General features: G+C 55.3%; 1 protein-coding gene across 1 annotated transcript in view; it reads left to right on the top strand.

Moving 5' to 3' along the window:
• Positions 1–16,372, top strand: part of Ahnak2 (AHNAK nucleoprotein 2) — a gene marked incomplete at its 3' end in the record, with an annotated part of 31,604 nt that extends 15,232 nt beyond the window's left edge. The window contains 12 exon segments of the mRNA XM_042055398.1: positions 125–275; positions 561–745; positions 861–1,937; positions 2,061–4,156; positions 4,871–8,462; positions 8,706–10,256; positions 10,479–10,664; positions 10,666–12,152; positions 12,375–13,898; positions 14,106–14,610; positions 14,612–15,695; positions 15,903–16,372. Of these exon segments, the coding sequence (XP_041911332.1) occupies positions 125–275; positions 561–745; positions 861–1,937; positions 2,061–4,156; positions 4,871–8,462; positions 8,706–10,256; positions 10,479–10,664; positions 10,666–12,152; positions 12,375–13,898; positions 14,106–14,610; positions 14,612–15,695; positions 15,903–16,372 (13,908 nt within the window).
• Between the last annotated feature and the right edge of the window lie 5 nt (positions 16,373–16,377).

Below are 16,377 nucleotides of genomic sequence, written 5' to 3' on the forward strand. Positions count from 1 at the left end.
GGGTGGTGCTGCAACTTCTACCCAGGCAGCACAGATCGGCACCCTTGGGAGACACTGGCCACTGCAGTAAGGCCCATAAGAGATGGGCAAACACACACCACACCTTTCGTGTGCTTCTGCCCAGACTATGCAGGAGGTGACAGAAGTGACCCTGAAGACTGAGGTAGAGGCCGGAGCCAGTGGCTACACTGTCACAGGTGGAGGGGACCAGGGGATCTTTGTCAGACAAGTGCTGAAGGACTCCTCTGCTGCAAAACTATTCAACCTGAGAGAAGGTACCATAGCTGGCCCATCCCTGGGGGCTCCATCATCAAACACCAGGATGAGGGGGAAATTGAGAAACCTGGAAGGGGTGGGCCTCACCTAAGTCTCTGGATGGCCCCATGGGCTTTGCTCAGACACCCTAGTCTGGGACTGCCCACTGTGCCCTGAATTTTTGCAAGTTGTTTGAGGTGCCTTTGGGGAGCTGGCTGTAGGCCTTCCCTTTGCCAATGCAGCCCCACAGTCGTTTCTATTTTGGTGGGGACTGGGGCACTGAACTTGGTTTCCTCTTCCTTTAGGGGATCAACTTCTCAGTGCAACCATATTCTTTGACCACATGAAATATGAAGATGCTCTTAAAATCCTTCAGTACTCAGAACCATACAAAGTGCAGTTCAGAATCAAACGGAAGCTCTCTGCCAGCAAGGGAGAGGAGTCAGCCGTTCTGCATTCTCAGCAAGGCTTGAAAAGCCTGGAAAAGCAGGTAAGGTCCTGCCCAGAGAGATGCAAGGTAGCCCTAGCTGCACCAGAGACCCCATTCCTGTGTCTCCAGTACTGGTTATTGTACCCAAACCAAACAGCATCTTCTCCTGTTTCAGGACAAGGACACTGCTGATGGATACATGGAGACCCCTACAAAGACACTAGAGGGAGATGGAGACCGAGAAAGGCTTATTTCTAAGTCCAGGGATGGTCGCCAGAGGCGGCCCCAGGATAGGCTCTCCTGGCCAAAATTTCAAGCCTTAGGGAGCAAGCGGGGAACAGGTCCCCGACGCTCACACAGTTCCTCAGAAGCTTCAGAGCAAAGGGACACACATGAAGTGTCCCCCACAAGCACAGACACAGAGGCCCAGCTGACAGCAGACAGCCAGGAACAGAAATCAGGGACAAGAAGACGAAGAAGGAGGTTCCTGAACCTGAGATTTGGGATGCGCTCAGGGCAGGGCGCAAATATAACTGAGCAGACAGGCAGAGAGCCCCAGGAAAGGCACGATCATGCTAGACTGCTGGAAGAGTCCCAGCTGCAGGAGGACGAGACACAGGCATCTGGGTTCATGCCTGTGCTAACTACACAGATGCCCACAAAGCCGAGTCATTCCACCTTTGAAAAAGAAGGCCCTGGGGAAATGGTGGTGAAAACAGACAGACATCAAAGGAAGAAAAAGCAGTTGGCAAAACAAGACAAGGAGAAGACACATAGCCAACAAAGAGCAGAGCCAGCCACAGGAAGCAGCTGGGATGATGAATGGGAGGTAGTAGAAAGTCTGGAAATTGGCATTGCAAGATTGTCCCTGCAAGACAAACCTGACCAAGGCAACACACAGGTTGCATTGTGCGACTCAAAAACCCCAGAAACTGGATTTTCGAAAAAAAAGACAAAAGAGACAAAAAAAGGAACAAAAGAAGATGGACTAGGGGAGAAAGGATGGAGAGAAACAGGAGACATGGGCAGAAAAGACAGACAAGTACCAGCAGAGTCACAAGGAAGAACGGGACACGCTACAGAAACAGGAAAGGATGGAACAGCAGGCTGGGAGAATGAACAGGAGAAGAAAGGCAAGGAACAGGTCACACAGACAGGACAAACAAAGGTGAAGATGCCAAAGTTCAGGATACCATCCTTTGGATGGTCTCCAACTAAGGAGGCAGGAACAGTGAAGAGGGAGAGAAAAGAAGTAAGCACAGAGGACAATGAGACACTGGACGAAGAAAAACAGAAAGAGGAACCAGAGAAAAAGGAAAGGGAATGTAAGGAAGAGAGACACACAGAAAAAATGGAGAGCAGACAGGCAACACAGGCGATGCACATAGAGGCAGACATTGCAGACAATGGCGGGGAGTCCACAGAAAAAGAAATGAGCTTCAAGATGACCAAGCTAAAGGTGACATCCTTTCATGAGTCTCCACGAAGGAAGCCTGGCACACAGGCATCGATGGAGGTAGAAGCACCCAAGGTGGAGACAGAAGTATCCCTGCCCTCCATGAAGGGAGAACTTAATAAACAAGACCTCGGCATTCAACTGCACTCGTCCAATCTGAAGGTCAAGGCTGGACAGGTAGATGTGAAGATGGCAGACGTCAAGATGCCCAAAGGAGAACAGACCACTCAGGATGCTGATGGAGCCAACATGAAGGGCGACCGGCCCAAAGTGCAGATGCCCAGCTGCAAGATGCCCAAGGTGGACGTGAAGGGCCCCACAGTGGACACAAAGGGTGCCACAGTGGACGTGAAAAGCCCCAAAAGGGACGTGAAGATACAGGATTTAGAGGTGTCCCTGCCCAGCACGGAGGTTCATGTCGAGGCTCCAGGTGTCAAAATGGATGGGGACCTGGCGAAGGTCAATAAGGACATGGCCGTCAAAGACAGCAAGTTCAAAATGCTCAAGTTCAAGATGCCCTCCTTCGGCATGTCCGCAACTGGCAAACCCAGCATGGAAGCCACTAAGAAGGTAGCAGCTCCCGAGGTGGAACCAGAGGTGGCCCTGCCCTCCATGCGAGGTGAACTTAAGACTCCAGACCTCAGCATTGAGCTGCCGTCCACCGACCTGGAGGTCAAGGCTGCCCAGGGGGATGTGAAGATGGCAGACGCCCAGCTGCCCGAGGGAGAGCAGACCGCACAGCATGCTGACAAAGCCAGCGTGAAGGGCCACCTGCCCAAGGTGCAGATGCCCAGCTTCAAGATGCCCAAGGTGGACCTGAAGGGCCCCACAGTCGATGTCAAGGCCCCCACAGTGGACGCAAAGGACCTTACAGTGGACATGAAAAGCCCCAAAGCTGAGATTAGTGGCCCTGACATGGAGGTTTCTCTGCCTGGCGTGAAGGTTGACATCCAGGCCCAAGGTTCCAAGCTGCAAAAGGATCTGCCTCATGCTGAGAAGGATGAGGCCACAAAAGACAGCAAGTTCAAGATGCCCAAGTTCAAGATGCCCTCCTTCGGCGGGTCCACAACCGGCAAGCCCAGCATGGAAGCCACTATGGAGGTGGCAGCTCCCAAGATGGAAGCAGACATGTCCCTGCCCTCCATGCAGGGTGACGTCAAGACACCAGACATCAGCATTCAACTACCGTCCTCCAAGCTGGAGGTCAAGGCTGGCCAGGTAGATGTGAAGATGGAAGGTGTCCAGCTGCCCGAAAAAGAGCAGGTCACACAGGTTGCAGACGGAGCCAGCCTGAAGGGCCAAGTGCCCAAGGTACAGATGCCCAGCTTTAAGATGCCCAAGGTGGACCTGAAGGGCCCCCATGTGGAACTGAAGAGTCAAAAAGGAGACATAAAGAGCCCCAAAAGTGAGGTGAAGATTCAGGATATAGAGGTGTCTCTACCCAGCATGGAGGTTGATGTCCAGGCCTCTGGTGCCAGACTTGATGGGGAACAGGTAATAGTCAATAAGGACATGGCCGACGAAGACAAGAAGTTCAAGATGCCCAAGTTCAAGATGCCCTCCTTTGGCACGTCAGCAACTGGCAAGCCTACCGTGGAAGCCACTATGGAGGTGGCTGGACCCGAGATGGAAGCAGACATGTCCTTGCCCTCCATGCAGGGTGAACTTAAGAAACCAGAACTCAGCATTGAGCTGCCGTCCTCCAACCTGGAAGTCAAGGCTGGCCAGATAGATGTGAAGATGGCAGACGTCCAGCTGCCTGAGGGAGAGCAGACCGCACAGGATGCTGACGGAGGCAGCCTGAAGGGCCACCTGCCCAAGGTGCAGATGCCCAGCTTCAAGATGCCCAAGGTGGACCTGAAGGGCCCTACAGTGGATGTGGACGGCCCCACAGTGGACGCAAAGGGACCCACAGTGGACATGAAAAGCCCCAAAGCTGAGATTAGTGGCCTTGACATGGAGGTTTCTCTGCCTAGCATGAAGGTAGACATCCAGGCTCAAGGGGCCAAGCTACAGAAGGACCTGCCTCATGCTGAAAAAGATGCGGCCACCAAAGACAGCAAGTTCAAGATGCCCAGCTTCAAGATGCCCAAGGTGGACCTGAAGGGCCCCACAGTCGATGTCAAGGCCCCCACAGTGGACGCAAAGGACCTTACAGTGGACATGAAAAGCCCCAAAGCTGAGATTAGTGGCCCTGACATGGAGGTTTCTCTGCCTGGCGTGAAGGTTGACATCCAGGCCCAAGGTTCCAAGCTTCAAAAGGATCTGCCTCATGCTGAGAAGGATGAGGCCACAAAAGACAGCAAGTTCAAGATGCCCAAGTTCAAGATGCCCAAGGTGGACCTGAAGGGCCCTACAGTGGATGTGGACGGCCCCACAGTGGACGCAAAGGGACCCACAGTGGACATGAAAAGCCCCAAAGCTGAGATTAGTGGCCCTGACATGGAGGTTTCTCTGCCTAGCATGAAGGTAGACATCCAGGCTCAAGGGGCCAAACTACAGAAGGACCTGCCTCATGCTGAAAAAGATGCGGCCACCAAAGACAGCAAGTTCAAGATGCCCAGCTTCAAGATGCCCAAGGTGGACCTGAAGGGACCCCATGTGGACCTGAAGGGCCCCACAGTGGACACAAAGGGTGCCACAGTGGACGTGAAAAGCCCCAAAAGGGACGTGAAGATACAGGATTTAGAGGTGTCTCTGCCCAGCACGGAGGTTCATGTCGAGGCTCCAGGTGTCAAGCTGGATGGGGACCAGGCCGTGGTCGATAAGGACATGGCCGTCAAAGACAGCAGGTTCAAAATGCCCAAGTTCAAGATGCCCTCTTTTGGCGTGTCCGCAACTGGCAAACCCAGCATGGAAGGCACTATGGAGGTGGCAGGACCCGAGATGGAAAGAGAGATGTCCCTGCCCTCCATGCGAGGTGAACTTAAGACTCCAGACCTCAGCATTGAGCTGCCGTCCACCGACCTGGAGGTCAAGGCTGCCCAGGGGGATGTGAAGATGGCAGACGCCCAGCTGCCCGAGGGAGAGCAGACCGCACAGCATGCTGACAAAGCCAGCGTGAAGGGCCACCTGCCCAAGGTGCAGATGCCCAGCTTCAAGATGCCCAAGGTGGACCTGAAGGGCCCCACAGTCGATGTCAAGGCCCCCACAGTGGACGCAAAGGACCTTACAGTGGACATGAAAAGCCCCAAAGCTGAGATTAGTGGCCCTGACATGGAGGTTTCTCTGCCTGGCGTGAAGGTTGACATCCAGGCCCAAGGTTCCAAGCTGCAAAAGGATCTGCCTCATGCTGAGAAGGATGAGGCCACAAAAGACAGCAAGTTCAAGATGCCCAAGTTCAAGATGCCCTCCTTCGGCGGGTCCACAACTGGCAAGCCCAGCATGGAAGCCACTATGGAGGTGGCAGCTCCCAAGATGGAAGCAGACATGTCCCTGCCCTCCATGCAGGGTGACGTCAAGACACCAGACATCAGCATTCAACTACCGTCCTCCAAGCTGGAGGTCAAGGCTGGCCAGGTAGATGTGAAGATGGAAGGTGTCCAGCTGCCCGAAAAAGAGCAGGTCACACAGGTTGCAGACGGAGCCAGCCTGAAGGGCCAAGTGCCCAAGGTACAGATGCCCAGCTTTAAGATGCCCAAGGTGGACCTGAAGGGCCCCCATGTGGAACTGAAGAGTCAAAAAGGAGACATAAAGAGCCCCAAAAGTGAGGTGAAGATTCAGGATATAGAGGTGTCTCTACCCAGGATGGAGGTTGATGTCCAGGCCTCTGGTGCCAGACTTGATGGGGAACAGGTAATAGTCAATAAGGACATGGCCGACGAAGACAAGAAGTTCAAGATGCCCAAGTTCAAGATGCCCTCCTTTGGCACGTCAGCAACTGGCAAGCCTACCGTGGAAGCCACTATGGAGGTGGCTGGACCCGAGATGGAAGCAGACATGTCCTTGCCCTCCATGCAGGGTGAACTTAAGAAACCAGAACTCAGCATTGAGCTGCCGTCCTCCAACCTGGAAGTCAAGGCTGGCCAGATAGATGTGAAGATGGCAGACGTCCAGCTGCCTGAGGGAGAGCAGACCGCACAGGATGCTGACGGAGGCAGCCTGAAGGGCCACCTGCCCAAGGTGCAGATGCCCAACTTCAAGATGCCCAAGGTGGACCTGAAGGGCCCTACAGTGGATGTGGACGGCCCCACAGTGGACGCAAAGGGACCCACAGTGGACGTGAAAAGCCCCAAAGCTGAGATTAGTGGCCCTGACATGGAGGTTTCTCTGCCTAGCATGAAGGTAGACATCCAGGCTCAAGGGGCCAAGCTACAGAAGGACCTGCCTCATGCTGAAAAAGATGCGGCCACCAAAGACAGCAAGTTCAAGATGCCCAGCTTCAAGATGCCCAAGGTGGACCTGAAGGGCCCTACAGTGGATGTGGACGGCCCCACAGTGGACGCAAAGGGACCCACAGTGGACGTGAAAAGCCCCAAAGCTGAGATTAGTGGCCCTGACATGGAGGTTTCTCTGCCTAGCATGAAGGTAGACATCCAGGCTCAAGGGGACAAGCTACAGAAGGACCTGCCCTATGCTGAAAAAGATGCGGCCACCAAAGACAGCAAGTTCAAGATGCCCAAGTTCAAGATGCCCAAGGTGGACCTGAAGGGACCCCATGTGGACCTGAAGGGCCCCACAGTGGACACAAAGGGTGCCACAGTGGACGTGAAAAGCCCCAAAAGGGACGTGAAGATACAGGATTTAGAGGCGTCCCTGCCCAGCACGGAGGTTCATGTCGAGGCTCCAGGTGTCAAGCTGGATGGGGACCAGGCCGTGGTCGATAAGGACATGGCCGTCAAAGACAGCAGGTTCAAAATGCCCAAGTTCAAGATGCCCTCTTTTGGCGTGTCCGCAACGGTCAAACCCAGCATGGAAGGCACTATGGAGGTGGCAGGACCCGAGATGGAAACAGAGATGTCCCTGCCCTCCATGCGAGGTGAACTTAAGACTCCAGACCTCAGCATTGAGCTGCCGTCCACCGACCTGGAGGTCAAGGCTGCCCAGGGGGATGTGAAGATGGCAGACGCCCAGCTGCCCGAGGGAGAGCAGACCGCACAGCATGCTGACAAAGCCAGCGTGAAGGGCCACCTGCCCAAGGTGCAGATGCCCAGCTTCAAGATGCCCAAGGTGGACCTGAAGGGCCCCACAGTCGATGTCAAGGCCCCCACAGTGGACGCAAAGGACCTTACAGTGGACATGAAAAGCCCCAAAGCTGAGATTAGTGGCCCTGACATGGAGGTTTCTCTGCCTGGCGTGAAGGTTGACATCCAGGCCCAAGGTTCCAAGCTGCAAAAGGATCTGCCTCATGCTGAGAAGGATGAGGCCACAAAAGACAGCAAGTTCAAGATGCCCAAGTTCAAGATGCCCTCCTTCGGCGGGTCCACAACCGGCAAGCCCAGCATGGAAGCCACTATGGAGGTGGCAGCTCCCAAGATGGAAGCAGACATGTCCCTGCCCTCCATGCAGGGTGACGTCAAGACACCAGACATCAGCATTCAACTACCGTCCTCCAAGCTGGAGGTCAAGGCTGGCCAGGTAGATGTGAAGATGGAAGGTGTCCAGCTGCCCGAAAAAGAGCAGGTCACACAGGTTGCAGACGGAGCCAGCCTGAAGGGCCAAGTGCCCAAGGTACAGATGCCCAGGTTTAAGATGCCCAAGGTGGACCTGAAGGGCCCCCATGTGGAACTGAAGAGTCAAAAAGGAGACATAAAGAGCCCCAAAAGTGAGGTGAAGATTCAGGATATAGAGGTGTCTCTACCCAGCATGGAGGTTGATGTCCAGGCCTCTGGTGCCAAACTTGATGGGGAACAGGTAATAGTCAATAAGGACATGGCCGACGAAGACAAGAAGTTCAAGATGCCCAAGTTCAAGATGCCCTCCTTTGGCACGTCAGCAACTGGCAAGCCTACCGTGGAAGCCACTATGGAGGTGGCTGGACCCGAGATGGAAGCAGACATGTCCTTGCCCTCCATGCAGGGTGAACTTAAGAAACCAGAACTCAGCATTGAGCTGCCGTCCTCCAACCTGGAAGTCAAGGCTGGCCAGATAGATGTGAAGATGGCAGACGTCCAGCTGCCTGAGGGAGAGCAGACCGCACAGGATGCTGACGGAGGCAGCCTGAAGGGCCACCTGCCCAAGGTGCAGATGCCCAGCTTCAAGATGCCCAAGGTGGACCTGAAGGGCCCTACAGTGGATGTGGACGGCCCCACAGTGGACGCAAAGGGACCCACAGTGGACGTGAAAAGCCCCAAAGCTGAGATTAGTGGCCCTGACATGGAGGTTTCTCTGCCTAGCATGAAGGTAGACATCCAGGCTCAAGGTGCCAAGCTACAGAAGGACCTGCCTCATGCTGAAAAAGATGCGGCCACCAAAGACAGCAAGTTCAAGATGCCCAGCTTCAAGATGCCCAAGGTGGACCTGAAGGGCCCCACAGTGGACACAAAGGGTGCCACAGTGGACGTGAAAAGCCCCAAAAGGGACGTGAAGATACAGGATTTAGAGGTGTCCCTGCCCAGCACGGAGGTTCATGTCGAGGCTCCAGGTGTCAAGCTGGATGGGGACCAGGCCGTGGTCGATAAGGACATGGCCGTCAAAGACAGCAGGTTCAAAATGCCCAAGTTCAAGATGCCCTCTTTTGGCGTGTCCGCAACGGTCAAACCCAGCATGGAAGGCACTATGGAGGTGGCAGGACCCGAGATGGAAACAGAGATGTCCCTGCCCTCCATGCGAGGTGAACTTAAGACTCCAGACCTCAGCATTGAGCTGCCGTCCTCCAACCTGGAGGTCAAGGCTGCCCAGGGGGATGTGAAGATGGCAGACGCCCAGCTGCCCGAGGGAGAGCAGACCGCACAGCATGCTGACAAAGCCAGCGTGAAGGGCCACCTGCCCAAGGTGCAGATGCCCAGCTTCAAGATGCCCAAGGTGGACCTGAAGGGCCCCACAGTCGATGTCAAGGCCCCCACAGTGGACGCAAAGGACCTTACAGTGGACATGAAAAGCCCCAAAGCTGAGATTAGTGGCCCTGACATGGAGGTTTCTCTACCTGGCGTGAAGGTTGACATCCAGGCCCAAGGTTCCAAGCTGCAAAAGGATCTGCCTCATGCTGAGAAGGATGAGGCCACAAAAGACAGCAAGTTCAAGATGCCCAAGTTCAAGATGCCCTCCTTCGGCGGGTCCACAACCGGCAAGCCCAGCATGGAAGCCACTATGGAGGTGGCAGCTCCCAAGATGGAAGCAGACATGTCCCTGCCCTCCATGCAGGGTGACGTCAAGACACCAGACATCAGCATTCAACTACCGTCCTCCAAGCTGGAGGTCAAGGCTGGCCAGGTAGATGTGAAGATGGAAGGTGTCCAGCTGCCCGAAAAAGAGCAGGTCACACAGGTTGCAGACAGAGCCAGCCTGAAGGGCCAAGTGCCCAAGGTACAGATGCCCAGCTTTAAGATGCCCAAGGTGGACCTGAAGGGCCCCCATGTGGAACTGAAGAGTCAAAAAGGAGACATAAAGAGCCCCAAAAGTGAGGTGAAGATTCAGGATATAGAGGTGTCTCTACCCAGCATGGAGGTTGATGTCCAGGCCTCTGGTGCCAAACTTGATGGGGAACAGGTAATAGTCAATAAGGACATGGCCGACGAAGACAAGAAGTTCAAGATGCCCAAGTTCAAGATGCCCTCCTTTGGCACGTCAGCAACTGGCAAGCCTACCGTGGAAGCCACTATGGAGGTGGCTGGACCCGAGATGGAAGCAGACATGTCCTTGCCCTCCATGCAGGGTGAACTTAAGAAACCAGAACTCAGCATTGAGCTGCCGTCCTCCAACCTGGAAGTCAAGGCTGGCCAGATAGATGTGAAGATGGCAGACGTCCAGCTGCCTGAGGGAGAGCAGACCGCACAGGATGCTGACGGAGGCAGCCTGAAGGGCCACCTGCCCAAGGTGCAGATGCCCAGCTTCAAGATGCCCAAGGTGGACCTGAAGGGCCCTACAGTGGATGTGGACGGCCCCACAGTGGACGCAAAGGGACCCACAGTGGACGTGAAAAGCCCCAAAGCTGAGATTAGTGGCCCTGACATGGAGGTTTCTCTGCCTAGCATGAAGGTAGACATCCAGGCTCAAGGGGCCAAGCTACAGAAGGACCTGCCTCATGCTGAAAAAGATGCGGCCACCAAAGACAGCAAGTTCAAGATGCCCAGCTTCAAGATGCCCAAGGTGGACCTGAAGGGCCCCACAGTGGACACAAAGGGTGCCACAGTGGACGTGAAAAGCCCCAAAAGGGACGTGAAGATACAGGATTTAGAGGTGTCCCTGCCCAGCACGGAGGTTCATGTCGAGGCTCCAGGTGTCAAGCAGGATGGGGACCAGGCCGTGGTCGATAAGGACATGGCCGTCAAAGACAGCAGGTTCAAAATGCCCAAGTTCAAGATGCCCTCTTTTGGCGTGTCCGCAACGGTCAAACCCAGCATGGAAGGCACTATGGAGGTGGCAAGGACCCGAGATGGAAACAGAGATGTCCCTGCCCTCCATGCGAGGTGAACTTAAGACTCCAGACCTCAGCATTGAGCTGCCGTCCACCGACCTGGAGGTCAAGGCTGCCCAGGGGGATGTGAAGATGGCAGACGCCCAGCTGCCCGAGGGAGAGCAGACCGCACAGCATGCTGACAAAGCCAGCGTGAAGGGCCACCTGCCCAAGGTGCAGATGCCCAGCTTCAAGATGCCCAAGGTGGACCTGAAGGGCCCCACAGTCGATGTCAAGGCCCCCACAGTGGACGCAAAGGACCTTACAGTGGACATGAAAAGCCCCAAAGCTGAGATTAGTGGCCCTGACATGGAGGTTTCTCTGCCTGGCGTGAAGGTTGACATCCAGGCCCAAGGTTCCAAGCTGCAAAAGGATCTGCCTCATGCTGAGAAGGATGAGGCCACAAAAGACAGCAAGTTCAAGATGCCCAAGTTCAAGATGCCCTCCTTCGGCGGGTCCACAACCGGCAAGCCCAGCATGGAAGCCACTATGGAGGTGGCAGCTCCCAAGATGGAAGCAGACATGTCCCTGCCCTCCATGCAGGGTGACGTCAAGACACCAGACATCAGCATTCAACTACCGTCCTCCAAGCTGGAGGTCAAGGCTGGCCAGGTAGATGTGAAGATGGAAGGTGTCCAGCTGCCCGAAAAAGAGCAGGTCACACAGGTTGCAGACAGAGCCAGCCTGAAGGGCCAAGTGCCCAAGGTACAGATGCCCAGCTTTAAGATGCCCAAGGTGGACCTGAAGGGCCCCCATGTGGAACTGAAGAGTCAAAAAGGAGACATAAAGAGCCCCAAAAGTGAGGTGAAGATTCAGGATATAGAGGTGTCTCTACCCAGCATGGAGGTTGATGTCCAGGCCTCTGGTGCCAAACTTGATGGGGAACAGGTAATAGTCAATAAGGACATGGCCGACGAAGACAAGAAGTTCAAGATGCCCAAGTTCAAGATGCCCTCCTTTGGCACGTCAGCAACTGGCAAGCCTACCGTGGAAGCCACTATGGAGGTGGCTGGACCCGAGATGGAAGCAGACATGTCCTTGCCCTCCATGCAGGGTGAACTTAAGAAACCAGAACTCAGCATTGAGCTGCCGTCCTCCAACCTGGAAGTCAAGGCTGGCCAGATAGATGTGAAGATGGCAGACGTCCAGCTGCCTGAGGGAGAGCAGACCGCACAGGATGCTGACGGAGGCAGCCTGAAGGGCCACCTGCCCAAGGTGCAGATGCCCAGCTTCAAGATGCCCAAGGTGGACCTGAAGGGCCCTACAGTGGATGTGGACGGCCCCACAGTGGACGCAAAGGGACCCACAGTGGACGTGAAAAGCCCCAAAGCTGAGATTAGTGGCCCTGACATGGAGGTTTCTCTGCCTAGCATGAAGGTAGACATCCAGGCTCAAGGTGCCAAGCTACAGAAGGACCTGCCTCATGCTGAAAAAGATGCGGCCACCAAAGACAGCAAGTTCAAGATGCCCAGCTTCAAGATGCCCAAGGTGGACCTGAAGGGCCCCACAGTGGACACAAAGGGTGCCACAGTGGACGTGAAAAGCCCCAAAAGGGACGTGAAGATACAGGATTTAGAGGTGTCCCTGCCCAGCACGGAGGTTCATGTCGAGGCTCCAGGTGTCAAGCAGGATGGGGACCAGGCCGTGGTCGATAAGGACATGGCCGTCAAAGACAGCAGGTTCAAAATGCCCAAGTTCAAGATGCCCTCTTTTGGCGTGTCCGCAACGGTCAAACCCAGCATGGAAGGCACTATGGAGGTGGCAGGACCCGAGATGGAAACAGAGATGTCCCTGCCCTCCATGCGAGGTGAACTTAAGACTCCAGACCTCAGCATTGAGCTGCCGTCCACCGACCTGGAGGTCAAGGCTGCCCAGGGGGATGTGAAGATGGCAGACGCCCAGCTGCCCGAGGGAGAGCAGACCGCACAGCATGCTGACAAAGCCAGCGTGAAGGGCCACCTGCCCAAGGTGCAGATGCCCAGCTTCAAGATGCCCAAGGTGGACCTGAAGGGCCCCACAGTCGATGTCAAGGCCCCCACAGTGGACGCAAAGGACCTTACAGTGGACATGAAAAGCCCCAAAGCTGAGATTAGTGGCCCTGACATGGAGGTTTCTCTGCCTGGCGTGAAGGTTGACATCCAGGCCCAAGGTTCCAAGCTGCAAAAGGATCTGCCTCATGCTGAGAAGGATGAGGCCACAAAAGACAGCAAGTTCAAGATGCCCAAGTTCAAGATGCCCTCCTTCGGCGGGTCCACAACCGGCAAGCCCAGCATGGAAGCCACTATGGAGGTGGCAGCTCCCAAGATGGAAGCAGACATGTCCCTGCCCTCCATGCAGGGTGACGTCAAGACACCAGACATCAGCATTCAACTACCGTCCTCCAAGCTGGAGGTCAAGGCTGGCCAGGTAGATGTGAAGATGGAAGGTGTCCAGCTGCCCGAAAAAGAGCAGGTCACACAGGTTGCAGACGGAGCCAGCCTGAAGGGCCAAGTGCCCAAGGTACAGATGCCCAGCTTTAAGATGCCCAAGGTGGACCTGAAGGGCCCCCATGTGGAACTGAAGAGTCAAAAAGGAGACATAAAGAGCCCCAAAAGTGAGGTGAAGATTCAGGATATAGAGGTGTCTCTACCCAGCATGGAGGTTGATGTCCAGGCCTCTGGTGCCAAACTTGATGGGGAACAGGTAATAGTCAATAAGGACATGGCCGACGAAGACAAGAAGTTCAAGATGCCCAAGTTCAAGATGCCCTCCTTTGGCACGTCAGCAACTGGCAAGCCTACCGTGGAAGCCACTATGGAGGTGGCTGGACCCGAGATGGAAGCAGACATGTCCTTGCCCTCCATGCAGGGTGAACTTAAGAAACCAGAACTCAGCATTGAGCTGCCGTCCTCCAACCTGGAAGTCAAGGCTGGCCAGATAGATGTGAAGATGGCAGACGTCCAGCTGCCTGAGGGAGAGCAGACCGCACAGGATGCTGACGGAGGCAGCCTGAAGGGCCACCTGCCCAAGGTGCAGATGCCCAGCTTCAAGATGCCCAAGGTGGACCTGAAGGGCCCTACAGTGGATGTGGACGGCCCCACAGTGGACGCAAAGGGACCCACAGTGGACGTGAAAAGCCCCAAAGCTGAGATTAGTGGCCCTGACATGGAGGTTTCTCTGCCTAGCATGAAGGTAGACATCCAGGCTCAAGGTGCCAAGCTACAGAAGGACCTGCCTCATGCTGAAAAAGATGCGGCCACCAAAGACAGCAAGTTCAAGATGCCCAGCTTCAAGATGCCCAAGGTGGACCTGAAGGGCCCCACAGTGGACACAAAGGGTGCCACAGTGGACGTGAAAAGCCCCAAAAGGGACGTGAAGATACAGGATTTAGAGGTGTCCCTGCCCAGCACGGAGGTTCATGTCGAGGCTCCAGGTGTCAAGCTGGATGGGGACCAGGCCGTGGTCGATAAGGACATGGCCGTCAAAGACAGCAGGTTCAAAATGCCCAAGTTCAAGATGCCCTCTTTTGGCGTGTCCGCAACGGTCAAACCCAGCATGGAAGGCACTATGGAGGTGGCAGGACCCGAGATGGAAACAGAGATGTCCCTGCCCTCCATGCGAGGTGAACTTAAGACTCCAGACCTCAGCATTGAGCTGCCGTCCTCCAACCTGGAGGTCAAGGCTGCCCAGGGGGATGTGAAGATGGCAGACGCCCAGCTGCCCGAGGGAGAGCAGACCGCACAGCATGCTGACAAAGCCAGCGTGAAGGGCCACCTGCCCAAGGTGCAGATGCCCAGCTTCAAGATGCCCAAGGTGGACCTGAAGGGCCCCACAGTCGATGTCAAGGCCCCCACAGTGGACGCAAAGGACCTTACAGTGGACATGAAAAGCCCCAAAGCTGAGATTAGTGGCCCTGACATGGAGGTTTCTCTAGCCTGGCGTGAAGGTTGACATCCAGGCCCAAGGTTCCAAGCTGCAAAAGGATCTGCCTCATGCTGAGAAGGATGAGGCCACAAAAGACAGCAAGTTCAAGATGCCCAAGTTCAAGATGCCCTCCTTCGGCGGGTCCACAACCGGCAAGCCCAGCATGGAAGCCACTATGGAGGTGGCAGCTCCCAAGATGGAAGCAGACATGTCCCTGCCCTCCATGCAGGGTGACGTCAAGACACCAGACATCAGCATTCAACTACCGTCCTCCAAGCTGGAGGTCAAGGCTGGCCAGGTAGATGTGAAGATGGAAGGTGTCCAGCTGCCCGAAAAAGAGCAGGTCACACAGGTTGCAGACAGAGCCAGCCTGAAGGGCCAAGTGCCCAAGGTACAGATGCCCAGCTTTAAGATGCCCAAGGTGGACCTGAAGGGCCCCCATGTGGAACTGAAGAGTCAAAAAGGAGACATAAAGAGCCCCAAAAGTGAGGTGAAGATTCAGGATATAGAGGTGTCTCTACCCAGCATGGAGGTTGATGTCCAGGCCTCTGGTGCCAAACTTGATGGGGAACAGGTAATAGTCAATAAGGACATGGCCGACGAAGACAAGAAGTTCAAGATGCCCAAGTTCAAGATGCCCTCCTTTGGCACGTCAGCAACTGGCAAGCCTACCGTGGAAGCCACTATGGAGGTGGCTGGACCCGAGATGGAAGCAGACATGTCCTTGCCCTCCATGCAGGGTGAACTTAAGAAACCAGAACTCAGCATTGAGCTGCCGTCCTCCAACCTGGAAGTCAAGGCTGGCCAGATAGATGTGAAGATGGCAGACGTCCAGCTGCCTGAGGGAGAGCAGACCGCACAGGATGCTGACGGAGGCAGCCTGAAGGGCCACCTGCCCAAGGTGCAGATGCCCAGCTTCAAGATGCCCAAGGTGGACCTGAAGGGCCCTACAGTGGATGTGGACGGCCCCACAGTGGACGCAAAGGGACCCACAGTGGACGTGAAAAGCCCCAAAGCTGAGATTAGTGGCCCTGACATGGAGGTTTCTCTGCCTAGCATGAAGGTAGACATCCAGGCTCAAGGTGCCAAGCTACAGAAGGACCTGCCTCATGCTGAAAAAGATGCGGCCACCAAAGACAGCAAGTTCAAGATGCCCAGCTTCAAGATGCCCAAGGTGGACCTGAAGGGCCCCACAGTGGACACAAAGGGTGCCACAGTGGACGTGAAAAGCCCCAAAAGGGACGTGAAGATACAGGATTTAGAGGTGTCCCTGCCCAGCACGGAGGTTCATGTCGAGGCTCCAGGTGTCAAGCAGGATGGGGACCAGGCCGTGGTCGATAAGGACATGGCCGTCAAAGACAGCAGGTTCAAAATGCCCAAGTTCAAGATGCCCTCTTTTGGCGTGTCCGCAACGGTCAAACCCAGCATGGAAGGCACTATGGAGGTGGCAAGACCCGAGATGGAAACAGAGATGTCCCTGCCCTCCATGCGAGGTGAACTTAAGACTCCAGACCTCAGCATTGAGCTGCCGTCCACCGACCTGGAGGTCAAGGCTGCCCAGGGGGATGTGAAGATGGCAGACGCCCAGCTGCCCGAGGGAGAGCAGACCGCACAGCATGCTGACAAAGCCAGCGTGAAGGGCCACCTGCCCAAGGTGCAGATGCCCAGCTTCAAGATGCCCAAGGTGGACCTGAAGGGCCCCACAGTCGATGTCAAGGCCCCCACAGTGGACGCAAAGGACCTTACAGTGGACATGAAAAGCCCCAAAGCTGAGATTAG

This window comes from Arvicola amphibius, chromosome 7 (assembly GCF_903992535.2).
Source record: "Arvicola amphibius chromosome 7, mArvAmp1.2, whole genome shotgun sequence".
Classification (NCBI taxonomy): Eukaryota; Metazoa; Chordata; class Mammalia; order Rodentia; family Cricetidae; genus Arvicola; species Arvicola amphibius.